Source organism: Chiloscyllium plagiosum, chromosome 3 (assembly GCF_004010195.1).
Source record: "Chiloscyllium plagiosum isolate BGI_BamShark_2017 chromosome 3, ASM401019v2, whole genome shotgun sequence".
In the NCBI taxonomy this organism is placed as follows: Eukaryota; Metazoa; Chordata; class Chondrichthyes; order Orectolobiformes; family Hemiscylliidae; genus Chiloscyllium; species Chiloscyllium plagiosum.
In genome coordinates, this window is record NC_057712.1 from 39,069,193 (window position 1) to 39,087,999 (window position 18,807).

Here is an 18,807-nt window from a genome sequence, read left to right on the forward strand (position 1 = left end):
GGAGAGGAAGAAACGGAGGGCTTGGAGGCCCTGGTCATGGTGGATGGAGGTGTAGAGGGATTGGATATCCATGGTGAAGCTGAGGCATTGGGGGCATGGGAAACGGAAGTCTTGGAGGAGGTGGAGGGCGTGGGTGGTGTCTCGAACGTATGTGGGGAGTTCCTGGACTAGGGGGGATAGGACAGTGTCGAGGTAGGTAGAGATGAGTTCAGTGGGGCAGGAGCATGCTGAGACAATGGGTCGGCCAGGGTGGTCAGGCTGGCTCATGGGTGACAAGGGCACCCCCAGAAGACATGACCAATGACCCAGGTGTGAAGCTCTTAGTCCGATGCTGAACAGTGCTATAATGCTGCCTATACGTCCACTAGAGCCATCATTGTGTAGATGGTTGTTAGTCTGAAGATATGCTTGTGTTGCCTGGACCACAGGACAAGCATTTCGGTAATTACCGGACAGTGTCTCCAGAATAGTGATTGTTTGTGGCACAGCCTAGCAATGTGATGGGCTGTAATCATAGAAGAGAGTCAAAATAGAACATAGAGCTTTACAGCGGAGTACAGGCCCTTCGGCCCTCGATGTTGCACCGACCTGCGAAATTAATCTGATGCCCATCTAACCTACATCATTCCATTATTATCCATATATATATCCAATGCCTGTTTGAATGCCCTTAACGTCGGCGAGTCTACTACTGTTGCAGACAGGCCGTTCCATGCCCCTACCACTCAGAGTAAAGAAACTACCCCTAATATCTGTCCTAAATCTATCACCCTTCAATTTAAAGCTATGTCCCCTCGTGATAGCCTTCACCATTCGAGGAAAAAGGCTCTCACTGTCCACCCTGTCTAACCCTCTGATTATCTTATATGTCTCTATTGTCACCTCTCAACCTCCTTCTCTCCAACGAAAACAGCCTCAGTTCCCTCAGCCTTTCCTTGTAAGAACTTCTGTCCATACCAGGCAACATCCCAGTAAGTCTCCTCTGAACCCATTCCAAAGCTTCCACATCCTCCCTTTAATGCGGTGACCAGAACTGCATGTAGTACTCCAGGTACTACATCGTCCAAATAGACTGCACAATTTGTTAAGCTGAAAATGTGTTGCTGGAAAAGCGCAGCAGGTCAGGCAGCATCCAAGGAACAGGAGAATTGACGTTTCGGGCATAAGCCCTTCTTCGATTCTCCTGTTCCTTGGATGCTGCCTGACCTGCTGTGCATTTTCAGCTCTGATCTCCAGCATCTGCAGTCCTCACTTTCTCCTCCTGCATAATTTGTTAACCCAGCTACAACTCTGTTCATGAGTCTTAGGAATGTGGTGGATGCATTCTTCATTCAAAAGGGCATCACTTTAAACTGATATAGCCCATTTGGGGTTACAAACACAGAAATTTCTTTTGCCGTCTCTGATAAAGGTACCTGCCAGTAACTATGCATTAAGTCGAATTTGGTGATGTAACTGGCTTGTCCGACTTTCTCGATACAGTCCTCAAATCTAGGAATTGGATAGGAGTCCGATTTTGTGACAGCGTTGACCTTCCGATAATCCACGCAGAATCGTTGTTTCCCATCCAATTTGGGAAATAAAACGATCAGCGAACTCCACTCGCTCTGGCTTGGTTCAGTGATGTTCTCGTCGAGCATGGCCTCCACCTCCATCTGGACCTGTCTGGCCTTGAGAGGATTAAGCAGATCAGAGTGTTGTTTTATTGGAGCAGTATTCTCTACGTCCACTTCATGTAGAATAGCATTAGTCCTCCCCATTTGATTCTTACAAATGTCCTTATACTATAGTAACAAATCTTGCAACTCCGTTCTATGCTCCTGAGACAGATAGCTTACTAACCTCTGCCACTCCTCAAGGACATCTTCATTTTTAAATCTATTTTGAGGCACCTCAAAATCCATGTCCATATTTGATTCCTCACTCTGCAGGGCAGTAACCAACACCTGTTTCTCCAGTTCTTTCTCTCTAGTGTAATACTGTTCCAACATGTTCACATGCCGTTACCTTTTTTTCTATCTGGCACTAAATAGTTCCCCGACTTAACTTTTTCTCAATTTGATAGGGACCACTAAACCTGGCTTTGAAGGGATCTCCTATCATTGGTAACAGTACTAAAATATTATTCCCTTGGGAAAACATCTAAGTCTCAGAGTTTTTAATCTGCCACATGCTTCATTCTACATTGTGCCCTCTTTAGGCGCTGTTTAGCTAACTCACCTACTCGATTTAATCTCTCCCTCACATCCCATACATAATCTAATTGTGAGATCTCGGACTTTGGTCCTGTCAATTTTTCTTTAATTAATTTCAAAGGGCCTCTCATTTCATGACCAAAAGTTAACTCAAAAGGAGTGAACTGAGTAGATTTGTTTGGGGCATCTCTAATGGCAAACAATATGAATAGGATACTTTTATCCCAATCATTCTGGTAATCCTGACAGTATGCTCTCAACATGGTCTTCAAGGTCTGATGCCACCTATCTAAAGCTCCCTGGGATTCAGGATAATATGCACTGGATTTAAAATGCTGCATACATAAGCTCTCCATAACCTCCTTAAACAGCCTAGCAGTAAAATTTGACCCTTGATCCGACTGAATCTCTCTGGGTAGCCCATATCATGTGAAGTAAGCTACTAACTACTCTATCACCTTTTTTTGCCTTGATATTCCGTAATGGAATTGCCTCCGGAAATCTGGTAGATACATCCATTATGTTTAACAAGTACTGGCTCCCACTTTTAGTTCTCGGGAGGGGACCTACACAATCAATTAAAACCCGCGTGAAAGGTTCTTCAAATGCAGGAATTGGTAACAAAGGTGCTGGTTTTATTACCGCCTGTGGCACGTATGACACGTTCGGCAAAAGTTAACCACATCCTTGTGCATTCCAGGCCAATAAAAATGTTTTTGTACCTTAGCCTGAGTCTTTTGTTTCCCTAGGTGACCTTCAACAGGTAGTTCATATGCTACCCATAATACTTCCTGTCTATATGCTACAGGCAACACAATCTGGTGCACTTCAGCCCATTTCTACTCTGCACTAACCTGCTGTGGTCTCCATTTCCGTCTGAGGATTCTATCTTTTAGATAATAACCCTCCGGAATAATTTCTGCCTCCTTTTCAGAGTATGCATCCACATATATACCTTTTCTCATCTTGTCTTGCTGTTGCAAGTCTCTTAGCCTTTCAGGACTAAACACACTGTCTGACCCTCTACCTGTTCAGGTTTTTCCTGCACCATTATGTCAAACAGGGTATCCACTAACTGAACCTCAACTCCTTCATCTTTCTCTTTACTTTTCATTTCGTGCTGTGACTTAGGGTAGTGGGTCCATCAAAACAGAAAAAAAAGTACAAAGAACAAGGCCATAACATAGTACCATTGCTCCTTCATCTTTCTCTTTACTTTTCATTTCGTGCTGTGACTTAGGGTAGTGGGTCCATCAAAACAGAAAAAAAAAGTACAAAGAACAAGGCCATAACATAGTACCATTGTTGCTAAACAATCCACTATTCTAACGAAACAAACCTATTTACTTAACTAAAACTAAACTACAAACATATTGAATAAATGCTAGCTTAACTTACATTCAAGTTACTTAAATTAGATAATGTCTTGCTACTTTATCCTGTCTTACTCATCACACCTCCACTGAGGCTCCCATCCCTGGGAGTACCCCCTACAGTACCCACATTCTTTTCCTTCTAGTCTCCTCCTCCCGGGGCCCCACGGGTGCCCATAAAGATTCCCACAGCTATACCACGACCCTGACTAATATTGCCGACAAGTCAGTTTCAATATAATTTAAAAAGGGCCACCACGTCCTGTAAAACTGTTACGTTTTGTGGTGCACCATATGGATATTTCTGTTTTAACTCCTCAGTTTCTTGATCTTCCTTGAGCTTCTCCACAACAAGGGGTGTCACTCTCACCTTGGACCCACTCAGTCATTCCCAAGAACAAACTGAATTCCTGGAACTGACACTCTGTCAATCACTTCCACTGTAACTTCCCCAGTCTTACGTTGGCACTCCAACCTGATCTTACATAGGGGAAGACTAAATTTCTGTCCATCTATCCCACAAATTACAGCACTCTCGGGTAACAGATCATGAAGAGTGCATATTCACTCATCCCTTGCTATCAGTGACTGGTTAGATCTTGTATCTCTCAAAATTATAACTTCTTGTCCTTCTCCCCCTGTTCTTTCTGAGTAAACTTTACCCACAGAGGTGAATTCTTTGGAGAGAGCAGGTACTAACTCCATATCCAGCCCCTGCCTAGGCTATGCACTCTCCTGCAGCTCCTCAGCTTTTCTTGGGGTCTCCTTTACTTCCTTCGCTAATGCCACTGGCTTAGCTTTTTTTTACCACATCTTTTCCCACAGCACCTTTCTTTCACACAGTGTCTTTACGTGTCCCACTTTCTGGCAGTGAAAACACTTTTACCCACTGCTCTTCTGAAACCACTGGCACTGTAATTTTCTGTGACCCCACCTGAGGCCTTTCACCTCTTGTCCACCCTCTTGGGCTACTTTAACCTGTGGTAAAATCATACCAGTACGCTCGACTCTTGGTTTAGTAGTGTAGGATCTCCCCTTCTTCCAACTTCTATTCCTCACAGGATGAAATTCTGGCTGGAAGCTATGTACTAATCTGCTAATTCTGCTGCCCTTCTCACTTCCTGAACTTTCTGTTCCTCCACGTGAATTCTTACCATCTCTGGACTTGAGTTTTTAAACTCCTCCAGCAGAATAATCTCTGAGATCCTCAAATGACTTATCTATTTTCAAAGCAAGCACCCATTGATCAAAGTGTCTCTGTTTAATTCTTTCGAACTCAACATAAGTCTGACCTGGTTCCTTCTTTGTGTTTCTGAACTGCTGTCTATATGCTTCTGGTACCATTTCATAAGCACTTAAAATAGCCTGTTTAACCTCTTCATAACCTCTTGACACCATACCTGACAATGCAGCAAATACCTCACTAGCTCTGCCTACCAATTATTCTGGACTAGCATTACCCATAAATCCTCGGATCACTCCATCTGCCTAGGCAATTTTTCGAATGAAATAAAGAAGGCTTCAACATCTTTCTCATCAAAGTGTGGCAGAGTTTTGACACATTTATATATGTATCACTACCTTCTCTTTTAATCTGCATCCTGTTGACTTTGCTGACTAAGTCGCAACTTCTCAAGTTCAAATTCTCTCTCTTTCTCTCTCCCTTTCTTGTATCCCTTTCTTTCTTTCTTCCTTTCATCTCTCTCTCTTTTTCCTCACACTCTCTTTCTTCTCTCTTCCTTCCCTTTCTCTCTCCCTCCCTCTTTCCTCTCTGTCTCTTTGTTTGTCTTCTAACTCCATTTTCCTCAGTTGTTTTTTAAGTTTTTCTACCTCTACTGCACTTGTCTGTTTCTCTGACACACCTAAGTGTTTAAGTAACCCCTTTACAATTTCAGCTTTACTTTTGTCCTTGGTTAAACCCAAATCTAACTTATTTGCTAATTCTAAAAGTATGGTATTTTTCTTTCCTTCTAAACTTTCTTGGCAAATTTGAGAATCATCTTCATATCTCAGAACCTTTTTTGCAATTTTAAATGCCATTTCTCTCACTTTGAATTTAATCAACTACAATCACCAAAATTTAAAAAAATTGTCTCACCTGCATTTTATTTAAAGATCTAGGACACTAACCTGGCACGTGTTTAAATCTGCTAGGATTTTTAGTACCCCCATTTCTATTCTAACCTGTCTAAACCAGTTCAAATCACAGACCTGAGCCCCCAAACTGTTATGACATGGGGTAAACTTACCTGCTTAATTTAAAACCAGCAAAACAGAAAACAAAAATCCCATGCAGTAATCTGTGAAAATTCGAGTGACCAAGAACAATGTAAAGTAAAAATTAACAACTTTATTTCTTAATGTATAGCAGAGAATAATTAATTAACCACTATTTACAATTTCTTTCTCTAACCTATCTTTTACCTTCCCTTCTATAATACGAGACTGATAAAACTCCCAATGAAGATTTACAAAACAACATTTCTTATCTCAAAACCAGGCAGCTTTCGTTCTTCTATTTGGATCTTCCTGTGTCTTGTTTTCTTTTTCTTAGGAATTTCTTCATCACAGGTTACTGATCGAAAAGGTACCTTTTTAAGAGGGCTATATTTTCAGGCAGTCTGTTTACATGCTGGGCTTGTCAGTTCTCCTCTCAACTGTTCAATTTTCCCTGGCCTTATACTCCAGTGCATCGGATTGTGTCATTGGCTTTTAAGATTGTCAATATACTCAATTCAAACTTGATTGGAAATTGATATTTTTATCGGGGTATAGTTTAAACTGATTGGCCGAATTTGAATTTGTTTTTGTCTCCAGGCAACGAACTACTCGAGTTGCTCAACCCAGTGCTACATACGTTGTTGGAAATGTGTTGCTGGAAAAGCGCAGCAGGTCAGGCAGCATCCAGGGAACAGGAGAATTGACATTTCGAGCATAAGCCCTTCTGCGCTTTTCCAGCAACACATATCCAGCTCTGATCTCCAGCATCTGCAGACCTCACTTTCTCCTACATACATTGTTGCCTTATTGAGAACACTTAGTGCTGTGTCCAGTAGTTCTGCTGCTTTTAACTCTCTTAAAGGTGCACCCACATCTTCATAACACAAAGAATTTTTTTTGGTTAGAGGAGGAGAATGGGTGGGAGACATTACCGAAGAAATGTTTCGGGTGAAGCAACCACCCAAATATGTGACCTTGTGACCTCTCCGACTGCATCCAGGAACTGAAGAAAAACCGAAACTAAAAGAAATTTAAACCGTATACTCACATATCACAACAGACTCTGCTGATCCCTGGAGACCTCATGACCTCTCCGACTGCGTCTAGGAACCGAAGAAAAAACGGAACTAAAAAAAATTTAAATTGCATACTCATGTATCCTAACAGGCTTCGCTGCTCCCTGGAGACCTCGTGACCTTTCCAACTGCATCCAGGAACTCAAGGAGGAGATGGACTAGCCACCTGTCTCCTCAAGAGAAAAATAGGAAGTTAAATTGAAATGCTGAGGGAGCCAACACTGTTTATAAGGATGCTGAAAAAGCCAGCAAAATACAGAGACAAGCCAGACTTGCCCAGGAGAACCTGACAGCTATATTCGACAGCAAATGACTTTACATTAGCGTGTGTGGGCACCAGTAATGGCACAGAAGCATTCCTTGCTTTATATGTTTAAATTGTTACAATACTTTGTTTGCCATTAATTGTAAATTTATCTAGTTCCTTTACACCAATTGTCTCTCACTCATTCTCTAGAGCATCAGAATGGATTTATGCAGGATTACATGGGGGCTATGCTCATGATTCACACCTCAGCTGCAATTAGAAATGTTGAGATACTAAACAATACTGATTGACACCCAAAGCACAAGCATCCAGCTGATATTCCTACTTTCTGGAGGTTACATTCCTTTGAGAAAATTACAGGGAATGACTACCTTAATGCTCCTTGTGCTGCTCCACATGATGCACATATAAGCATGTTTGGTGATCTGCACTCCTCAGGAAAAACAAATAGTCAGGAATCTTTACAGATTGAATGAGGTTGCATGATTCTCATACAAAATTCTGCATTTGTGTCAGTTGTTGTGTTGTACAGGACTCAAAGTGATTTCAGTATTGTTTAATCTTTATTTTTCTACTGCCTCAACTTGGTGTCATTTTGTCAGCTGCAGGTAAACTTGAGGTTTGCTCAAGTTGACTGCTTTGCTGGTTGCCTAAGCTGTCTTTTAGTGATCAGTGATCTGCTTGGATGTCTGCTGCACAGGTGTAGATTCAACCTCCTTAGCCTGATCTGATGGAAGCACCTGGCAGAATGGAGATGGTGTCAAGGGCACCCCAAATTGTTCTGAAATAATCCCTCGGTACCTGTCCGTTGGTCCTCCTCCTCCCCCCTGTTGGTATGCAATAGGACCTTACTCATCCCTTGAGGAGATTGAGCATCTGAAGGGAGGTCAAGGTGTCTCTGTCCTCTCTCGCCTCATCAGTGAATGAATGTACCCATGGCTCCAGCGATAAAACAAAGATTGTTGTGCATATCTGACAGATTCTGATTGTTCTGCTGGACCTGGATCGCCATGGTGGCCACCACTCATTCCACGGAGACATACACTTATAGGCCAGAGTCACACCATTAGACTGAACCTAGCCAATTCCTCTGCCCTTCAGTCCAGTCTTCGAAAGACTCCGGTACTTCTGACAGATACTGTTTTCGTATGTCATAGAGTCAGAGAGGTACAGCACGGAAACACACCCTTCAGTCCGACTCATCCATGCCGACCAGATATTCTAACGTCGTCCACTTCCGTTTGCTAGCACATGGCCCTTATCCCTCTAAATCCTTCCTATTCACATACCCATCCAGACACCTTTAAAATGTTGCAATTGTACCAACCTCCACCACTTCTTCTTGCAGCTCATTCCATACATGCACCACCCTCTGCGTGAAAAAGTTGCCCCTTGGGTCCTTTTTAAATTTTTCCCCTCGCACCTCGAGTTTTGGACTCACCCACCCAGGGAAAAAAGACCTTGTCTATTTCCCCTATCCATGCCCCTCATGATTTTATAAATCTCTATAAGATCACTCCTCAGCCTCCAACATTCCAGGGAAAGCAGCCCCAGCCTATTCAGCCTCTCCCTATAGCTCAACCTCTCTAACCCTGGCAACATCCTTGTGAATCTTTTCTGAACTTTGAAGTTTCACAACATCCTTCCAATAAGAGGGAGACCAGAATTACACACAATATTCCAAAAGTGGCCTAACCAATGTCCTGTACAGCCACAGCACGACCTCCCAACTCCTATACTTAATGCTTTGACCAATAAACGAAAGCATGCCAAATGTCTTTTTCACTTTCATATCTACCTGAGACTCTACTTGGAAGGAACTATGAACCTGCACTCCAAGGTCTCTTTGTTCAGCAGTACTTCCCAGGACCTTACCATGAAGTGTATAAGTCCTGCACTTTCCAAAATGCAGCACCTCACATTTACCCTGTTTGCCAATGCATTTCCATCAGCCTCATTATTGGCTGAGTCCAGAGCATTATCAAATGTACTAGATAAAGCAGGGCTGGTTTTCCAGCATTGCTCCAAGTGTCAGAGACATTGACTGTTTCTTCCCCCCTCTGTCTGAGGGCCCATTGTCTGTGCTGTGTTGTGCAAGAATGTGACTTCAAGCCTATTTTGGATAGACTTCCCAATAGATGAATGTCTCTTCTGCTGGAGAATGAGGAGGAAGGCCTTGACAGTTCATTGTCTCAAGCTCACAACTGTTCCTCCTCAGGATTCTGGTTTGATGGGCTATTAGAGAAAGGACTGGAGATGGATCTTTTCTTCCTTTTATTTGGGTTTGGGTATGGGATCTGGGGGCTGCATAGAAAAACACAATGCTTTGTTAGTATCATGAGCTACCTCGCTTAACCAAGGTTGATGCACATTGAAGGTTTTCTCACTAGATAGTTATAGGTATCCAATCTCCCTTTCACCGCTTGTCCTTACTATTGTGCCAACTTGACAGCCTGCTCCTTGAAGGGAGTCAAGAACCTTATGTCAGGCATCCTCTTCACTTTTGCCTGGTAATGTTCACACTTATCCTTCTCCCACAGAAGGAATGAAGCAAAAGCAGACATTATCATGAATACATGTGCACTGTGCCTGCATTGATAGACACAGATAAAGATGTCAATCCCTAGAGCTGTGATTATCTGTGTGCATCTCTAGTAAAAAGTATATGGTATGGGGGAAGTTAAGTGTTAAAGGATTCTGAACGAATGGTGGTTCAGTATTGTCAAAGAATTACAGTTTATTCAAACCAATAAAGCTTTACATAATGTGTGTGCTTCAGATATATGTGTTCATCCCAAAGCCCCATCTTTTGTGATTGTGTCCTTGTCCCATTCAAATCTTTGGTGAAAAGTTGTCAGATGTTTATTATCTCCCAGTTGTGAAGAAATGTCAGAAGCTGATCATGCACGAGTGTTGTAATTCCTTTTATTTTTTCACTGTGAACCCTGGTAGGTTTGAGAGAGGCCTTATTGCTGTGGTGCAAGGAGCTCTTCTGGTATACCCATGGTGACCCTATTCTGAGTCAGGAGGCACAGGTTCAAGTCCCATCCACTTCAGATGTGTTACCCATCAGAACAGTATAATTCTTTGCTGTCCCAATTCTGGTTGGTATCAATGACCGAAGAAGTTAAACTTCCTTTTTTTTGCACCATTTCCTCAGTTGGCATCAATTTGTATGTGGCTGAAATGATAATCCAGAGGTTATAACCATTTAGGTGTCCTTCAGTTTAATTCCTAATTTCTGGTATTCTCCAGTCGAATCTTTAGCTTCCTGTTCTTTATATTTGTATCCTATCCTTTCAACTCCCTTTCCCTCTAATACCTTATCAAACCAATTCAAAATGTTCCTGACCTGGGCACCAGGCAATTAACATATCAGCTGGAACTCTCGATCCTGCCAATAAAAGATTAAGTTACCCGTCTGCATAATTATTGAGTTATGTACAACCGCCACATCATACTTCTCTTTCTTACTGTTCTGCTCTCACATCCTGCTCCAAACTGTCATGGTCTGTGTTCTGCCTGGTCCTCCTGATAGTCCTTAAACTCACATTTAGCAAGTACTTTGAACAAAAACCACTGGACAGAAAATATAAATACTTATTGCCTCGAATTTATACAAACCACCGAAAATATTGGAAGCAAAACACAGAACCTCCTCACTACTCTGCTCCAGTTGTCCACTCTTTGTATGTTTCCGTAAAGGTTGACATCACAGAAGGTGAGTTATTGCAAGAGCAATCCAAAAGTAATTCTACAGCATCCTGTTCCCCCCACGGCCTGAATCACCACCTAATCCCACCGTCCCTTTATCTTCCCAAAGTCATGTTTGAATCCAAAGCCATTCGTACTGTTCCCCTCTTGCCATTGTTCTGAGTCAATTGAAAACTAATTTAACTGCCCAACTTCCTTGTCACTGTATTACATCAAACCAAGCTAATGTCACTACTGTGCTCTCTCTTCATAGGCTCATAAAGAACTCTGCTAAAACTGACAGATGTTATATCAGCTGGCTTGTAAATCAAACAGTTTTTTTTAAGAATCATTGACAATTGTAACCAGTTTATTTTACAGTTTAAAGAGCAAGGGATTTAAAATAACTTAAGAGCACTGATGTTAAACAAACCTTATCTGTGCCGATTGTGTTGCAACTACTTCATAAATTCTTGACTCCAATAGTTCAGGTTAAGGTTCTGCAACAACCGAAGTTTGATCTGTTTGAACTCAGTCCCATCCCCTTTTGTCAATCAGCGAACATTGAGTCCTCTCAAGTCCATGAAAATCCAGCTCTTATTCTTTTAGTTGTTATGGTTCTAAATAATGCAGCTTTCACTAACACTATTTACACAGGCGAAATCTTGTACTAGCATGCCAAGAGCCAGTGTTATCTATTTAGTTGCCTTAGGCAATACAGTTGCATACTGTTAATCATATATTAACCATTTTGAACACGTGATGGCTTGCCTGCCGACTACCAAGGGAGGTATGCTGAAACTTTATGGGTCTCTGGCTTGGTTTGATCTGGAACTATGTCCAATCTGCACTCACACTTTAGGAAGAAAGAAGGTGTATTTTAATTTATAGATGGAATTTTTAGACAGTTTTAGGGATGAGGGGGCTTCATTACCTGAGATGCTGGTATTGTTTCCCTTAATGCAGAGTAGGTTAAAGGGAAATTTAATGCAGGTGCTCTATTTTGTGGGGTGTTTTGATAGTGTAAGTATGGAAACATGGGTGATTTACTGGTGGAGGTTAATGGATGATTTGATGGTGTGGAAAAAAAGAAGCATTCCCCAGTTATGTGTAAGAGCATTTCTGGACATAAAGAAAAGAAAGGTAGAGCAAATATGAGGACTTTAATGGTGCAATGGAAATGTCTGAGCCAGAAGGCCTGGGTTCAAGTCCCACCTGCTCTAGAGGTATATAATAAAATTTCAGAACAGGTTGATTAAAAAAAGTGAAGCAATTATGTTCATGCCTTAGTATCCTTGGAGAGGGAGCACACTAGTATCCACCATACTCTCCATGTCTTTAGAGAGAGGTGAAGTGCCTTATCTGTCCCTCCGATAGTATTTTGATTAAATCTCCCTCTCTCCCTATCCTTCCCTTGCCTTTGGTGTCTTGTACTGCTCCTGTTGGACTTTGCAGGTAAAGTGACCACTAATTGCAAACATGGATGATTTAGTGGTGGTTGATAAAGTTGGAATGGGACACAGATGATGGGAAAACAGCTGTGTGTGAAAAAAGAAATAAAAACAGTAGATCAAATAAGAAGAACCTTTCTTCAATGCCAGAATAGTCAGTAAACAAAGAACAGAGATTTAAGATAGAGTCACAAAATCCCTACAGTGGGGAAGAGGCCATTCCATCCATTGGGTCCACACCAACACCCTGAAGTGCATCTCACTCAGATCCAGACCCAAACACTGCATTTCCCAGGGCTAATTCGCCTAACTTGCACATCCCTGGACACTATGGGCAATTTGACATGGCCAATCCACCTAAATTGCACATCTTTGGAATGTGGGAGAAAACCAGAGTACCTGGAGGAAACCCACGCAGACATGGCGAGAACGCGCAAACTCCACAATTTCATTTGCCCGGAGTGGAATTGAACCCAGGTCCATGGTGCTGTGAGCCGCCATGCTGCCCAAGTGTTTGGGTAGAAAAGAAGCAGAGGGGAGATGAGCAGAATTCTTTCTATGCAACACCTCATTATGATCTGGATTAATATGCCAGGAAGTGTACTAGATTAAATAATAGCTTTCATCTAGGAATTGGAATAATATTTGAAAAGGAGTAAGTTTGGACCTTGGGGGAGAGTAGGTAATTGAGTCCAATGGGGTACCTCCTCTGAGCCAGCACCAGTATATTGAATTGAAAAGCCTCTTTCTGCGTTGTACTGTCCAAGACTATAGCTTTTTTAAATCACATACTCAATTTTAAAAAAAAGTGCTTGCCTGATTCTGTGGTCTTGGAAAGGTTGTAGAGGAACTTGTAATCAACCTTTTTACCTTTCCTACATCAAACTTTATAGCCCCTGGACTGATGCCACAAACTTGCATTTATTCATCATTTCTCCTATTTCCAGACACCACCCAGTGATGAATTTATTGTGGTGGATGTCCATCCATTACCAAAGGATCCTGTGGATCAGAAGCAGTTGAGAATGACATCAGCTCGACCCCAACCAGGGAAAGTGCAGCTTGAGCACCCGCCATGGCGTGACTCAGACCGACATCCAACAGACACCATACGTTTCAACTACCTGGACAACTGTGAACCCATTGGGGAAGCGTAAGGAAACCTGCTATAGGAGGTATCGGGCTACCAGCAGGGAAGGGAAAGGACATGTTCAACCGTGAGGGGAACCTCTGTGTTTCTATCATTGCAGCATGGAAAGCTGGAGGACACCACATTGAGATCACATAAATAGCCTGAATGCACAATTATGGGTGTATTCAGTTTGGTTCAGATACAACAACAAGAGAAATTGGAAAGGAATACTGGAACCCAATACATTTTTGAGTATGAACCTGATATGTGCCTTGGAAATAGTCATTTTAAAGAAAAGAACTGAAAAAAAAGAGTTAAATCATTACTATTAAGATTTGATTTTGGATCAATATGTACAGAGTACTCCAAAGCAAAAGACTCAGTAATTTAATGCATAAAATTACCATTTTGTTTTATTCATTTCACATATAGTTAAACATATTAATCTGACCATCAAAAACATGAATACATTTTTTAAGCTGAACAGATTATTTTCTTCAGTTGAGTGTGTAGCTTGATGTTTGGCATATGTTAGTAGGGATTATTGTGAAATATCCATTATAAGTGATCATATAGTGATAAATCTCTTCCAAGAAACTTTCCACACACTTTGCTGTAGATAACAGGTCAGCCTTATGCCTATTTCATGTGTTCTATGACATTACTTTCTATTAATTCTTGAATTAATAACATTATTCTTGAATGAGAGTTGCTGTATTTTTCCAGGAGAAAGAAGGGAGGTGGAACTACCCCGACTCTTGGCCAACAGGCTCGTGAAAGAATGAAGCATCCATCAGCAAACTACAAAATGAGGAAAGCAAAATCGCTGGTAGGTTTGCTACAGTTCCTCCTGAGCTTTCTTTAAGGAAAAAGTAAAGTAAGTTAAATTGACCTGGGAGAAAGAACGAATCAAATAACCAATGCTGAAATAGCAGGCCACTTTATTCTGCACCCACAAACTTCAATGGAAAAAGGAATTGGACACAAGGAATACAAACTGTCAAATTTGGCTGTTGTCTGGTTCTACTTTTAGTGAAATCGAGTTTCACCCTCTGAATGTCCCACCTACTGGTGTCTAATTCATTGTCCCTTCCTAAATTTTTAAGCAGGATCAAAATTGTCAATTCAAGGATTATTGATCTTTTATTGATGAGAGTCAGTTAAATGAAGCTGACTTCCTATACTTAGCAGTGGGTGGTGGGATGCAGTTTTCAGGTTTGCACTAATGACCTGGGTCCTTTCTCAACAAACACATGCATTTTCTGGATCAGTGGTGCTGGAAGAGCACAGCAGTTCAGGCAGCATCCGAGGACAGGCAAAATCGACGTTTCGGGCAAAAGCCCTTCATCAGGAATTCCTGATGAAGGGCTTTTGCCCGAAACGTCGATTTTGCCTGTCCTCAGATGCTGCCTGAACTGCTGTGCTCTTCCAGCACCACTGATCCAGAATCTGGTTTCCAGCATCTGCAGTCATTGTTTTTACCTCAAACACATGCATTTGTCTAAGCAGCACCTTTCAATTCTAAACATTGCTTGTTTGAACTTCGGCCAATGTCTTCCTAGTTTGCCAGAAGGCAACCCTTCAATCAAGAATAATAACTCAAAGTAGTCTCAGGCACAACTTCCATAGAGATAGTGTATAATATGAGGAAAGGATATTGAATTGATGACCAGCATGACAGTGCCTGTTGCTCTTTTAACTCCCCTTTATTGAGTCTCAGAAATGTGTGATTTCCAGTGGTGCTGTGAGCAAAGAAAGAATCTAAAGGTCCATTTGGAGGTGGCAGAAATGTCGTCGGATGATGTGGTTTATGCGAAGGTTGGTAGGGTGGAAGGTGAGCACAAGGGGCGTTCTGTCCTTGTTACGGTTGGAGGGGTGGGCTTTGAGGGCGGAGGGCAGGATGTGGATGAGATGCGTTGGAGGGCATCTTGGATGTTGTGGTTTATGCGAAGGTTGGTAGGGTGGAAGGTGAGCACTAGGGGCGTTCTGTCCTTGTTACGGTTGGAGGGGTGGGCTTTGAGGGCGGAGGGCGGGATGTGGATGAGATGCATTGGAGGGCATCTTTAACCACGTGGGAAGGGAAATTGTGGTCTCTAAAGAAGGAGGCCATCTGGTGTATTCTGTGGTGGAACTGGTCCTCCTGGGAGCAGATATGGCATAGGCGGAGAAATTGGGAATACGGGATGGCATTTTTGCAGGAGGTCATCCGACGACATTTCTGCCACTTCCAAATGGACCCCACCACCAGGGATATATTTCCCTCCCCACTTATTTCCGCTTTCCGCAAAGACCGTTCCCTCCTTGACTACCTGGTCAGATCCACACCCCCGAACAACCCACCTGCCCTTCCTGGCACCCTCCCCTGCCACTCCAGAAATTGCAAAACCTGCACCCACACCTCCTCCCTCACCTCCATCCAAGGCACCAAAGGAGCCTTCCACATCCATCAAAGTTTCACCTGCACATCCACCAATATCATTTGTTGTATCCGTTGCTCCCGATGCGGTCTCCTCTACATTGGGGAGAGCCTCCTAGCAGAGTGCTATAGGGAATATCTCCGGGACACTCGCACCAATCAACCCCACCGCCCTGTGGCCCAACATTTCAACTCCCTCTCCCACTCTGCCGAGGACATGGAGGTCCTGGGCCTGCTCCACCGCCACTCCCTCACCACCCGCCGCCTGGAGGAAGAACGCCTCATCTTCCACCTCGGAACACTTGAACCCCATGGCATCAATGTGGATTTCACCAGCTTCCTCAGTTCCCCTTCCCTCCACCCTCCTCTCTGACCTATCACCTCCATCCCCACCCCCATTCACCTATAGTACTCTATGTTACTTTCAACCCCCTCTCATTTATCTCTCCACTCTGCAGGCACCCTGCCTGTATTCCTGATGAAGAGCTTTTGCCCGAAATGTCGATTTTCCTGCTCCTCCGATGTTGCCTGACCTGCTGTGCTTTTCCAGCACCACTCTAATCTAAAGGTTACTAATCCAGACCTACAGTTCCGCCCTCACATCATCCAACTGCTTCTTGATTAATTCTGGTTTTGTACTTAGTCATTCAAAAAACATTCCAGTTAGTGAAGAATTTGTTCTATACTTTTGTTCCTCTCCTGAAGTCACAAATTAACTTGATTTGATTAACTTAAGAAGTGAGTATCACTGACAAGTTCAAAATTTATTGCCCTTTTTTAATTGTCCCTGAGAAACCGATGCTAACCATTCTTCTTGGATCGCTGCACCGATGTGGTGTAAGTTATCTGTAATGCTTGTTTCTGTAGCAGTTTGATACAACCAAGTATTCTCTGAAATAGCTTGATAAGCCTTTTAAGAATCAGCCAAATTGCTGTGGTTTGTGAGTCATGTGTAGACCAGGTAAGGATGGCAGATTTCCTTCCCTGGAGGACTCAGTGAGCCATGGATTTTATGTAAGTCTGGTAGATTCATTATCGTTGTTAACAAGACTATTTTTCTGATACCAAATCTTATAATTTGTTTAATTTAAATTCCCCCAACTGCCATGGGAATCTTTAAACTTGTGTTGAATGTTGTATATTTAGCATGGATTGCAGATTGACTAACTTGTAGAGGCCAGAATGATGGGATAAAGGGGGCATTTTTAAATTGGCAACCTTTCGCTAGTGTAGTGCCACAGGGATCAATATGTGTTCACAATTGTTTACAATGTATATTATTGACTTGAATGAAGAAAGTGATGTACTATACCCAAGTTTATGGATGGCACAATGTAGCTATGCAAGTGCTGAGGAAGACAAGAAAGAATCTACAGAGGGTATAGCCAAGTTAAGTGAATGGGCAAAAACTTGGCAGGTGAAAAATACTGGAGGGAAAATGTGAAGTTATGCCCTTTGACAGGAAGAATCAAAGAGCTGAGTATTATTTAAATGGACAACGATTACAGAAAGCTACTGAATAGAGAGATTTGGGAGTCCTCACCCATGATTCACAAGATGCTAGCATCCATGTTCAACAGGTATTAGAGAAGGCAAATGGAATGTTGCCTTTATTTCAAAGGGAATGAAGTATAGAAATAGGAAAGTGTTGCTAAAACTGTACAAAGCACGAGTCGGACCACAGCTGAAATACTGTGAACAGTTTTTGGCCCCTTTTCTAAGGAAAGATTTACTGGCATTGGAGGCAGTCTAGAGAAGGTTCACTAGGCTGAAACCAGGTATGGAAGGATTGTCTTATGAGGAGAGGTTCAGTAGGTTGGGCCTGTACTCGTTGGAATTAGAAGAATAAAAAGCAACCTTACAGAAACATACAAGATTCTTAGGGACTAAACATGATGGATGTGGAATGACTTTTTTTTCCCCTGTAGGAAAATGGGGAGAAGACTCTGCACCAGATTCAATCTGATCTTTATTGAACTGGGGGGATGATGAAACAGAATGCCCAGGCCAGACAAAAGGCTCTTCTAAGTGAAAGAGACAGTTGACTTCATGGATGAAGTTTGGTGTAGGAACCACAGGAATAGCCCTGCATGGGTAAGAGTCATGGTCGACGCGAGATCAGGTCCAGTGACATATAAAGTTCAGGTAAGTATGACAGCCCTGAACAAGCATGTGGACCATACGAAAGCTGCAAACTCGCAAACGGTGCAGGAGCAAAACGTGCCCAGTTCCTCAACAGCCTTTCTGACTATTCCAGAACCTGAGTTCTCCCTTTCCATCAGCATTGAAGATTCCTTGAAATCTGAGATGGATACGGCTGATCTAACTTTTGAGATGTTCCTGGCACAAGAAGCAGGCTACGGTGCATTACACGCCACCCATATCAGAGGCCAAGTTGGAGGAACCTGACCTGGTGCTAAAATACTCCTAGGAGGAGCTACAAAGAAAAGAACAGGCCTATGCCCTCAGACTCAGAGGGGGAGGAATATAGTGATTATAACGAGGTCAACCAGGTAGTCTTATAGAAAATGAGTTCCTTGACTGGGGCTGTTAATCTGTTCCAATCAGGGAGCCCTGGCTGCCAGGTAAGAACAGGAGTTTAGAGTATTCTGTTCAGTCTGAGAGTTGTCTCTGAAGGAGCTGAATCAGTATCAAGGTCTCTCCCCATGTAACTAAGGAATGGCATGGTGATGGGCTGCAGGCCTCTGTGGAGCTATTTCAGTTAGTTAATGATAAGTATCGGTGCTGCCTCGTGCTCCCACGAGGAGGTTGAACAGTTCATCCACTTTACTAACACCTTCCACCCCGACCTCAAATTTACCTGGACCGTCTCAGACTCCTCCCTCCCATTCCTAGAACTCTCCATTTCTATCTTGGGCAACCGAATCACATGGACATTTACTATAAACCAACCAACTCCCACAGCTACCTAGACTACACCTCCTCCCACCCTGCCCCCTGTAAAAACGCCATCCCATATTCC

The 18,807-nt window shown here is 42.7% G+C and overlaps 1 protein-coding gene across 7 annotated transcripts in view; it reads left to right on the forward strand.

Moving 5' to 3' along the window:
- fbxo16 (F-box protein 16) overlaps nucleotides 1-18,807 on the forward strand; it is a 58,353-nt gene that overhangs the window by 19,851 nt on the left and 19,695 nt on the right. For all 7 annotated transcript variants that reach the window (XM_043680374.1, XM_043680357.1, XM_043680391.1 and 4 more), the window contains 2 exons: nucleotides 13,224-13,429; nucleotides 14,135-14,237. In XM_043680374.1, coding sequence (XP_043536309.1) covers nucleotides 13,224-13,429; nucleotides 14,135-14,237 — 309 coding nt within the window. The remainder of the gene's footprint in view (nucleotides 1-13,223; nucleotides 13,430-14,134; nucleotides 14,238-18,807) is intronic.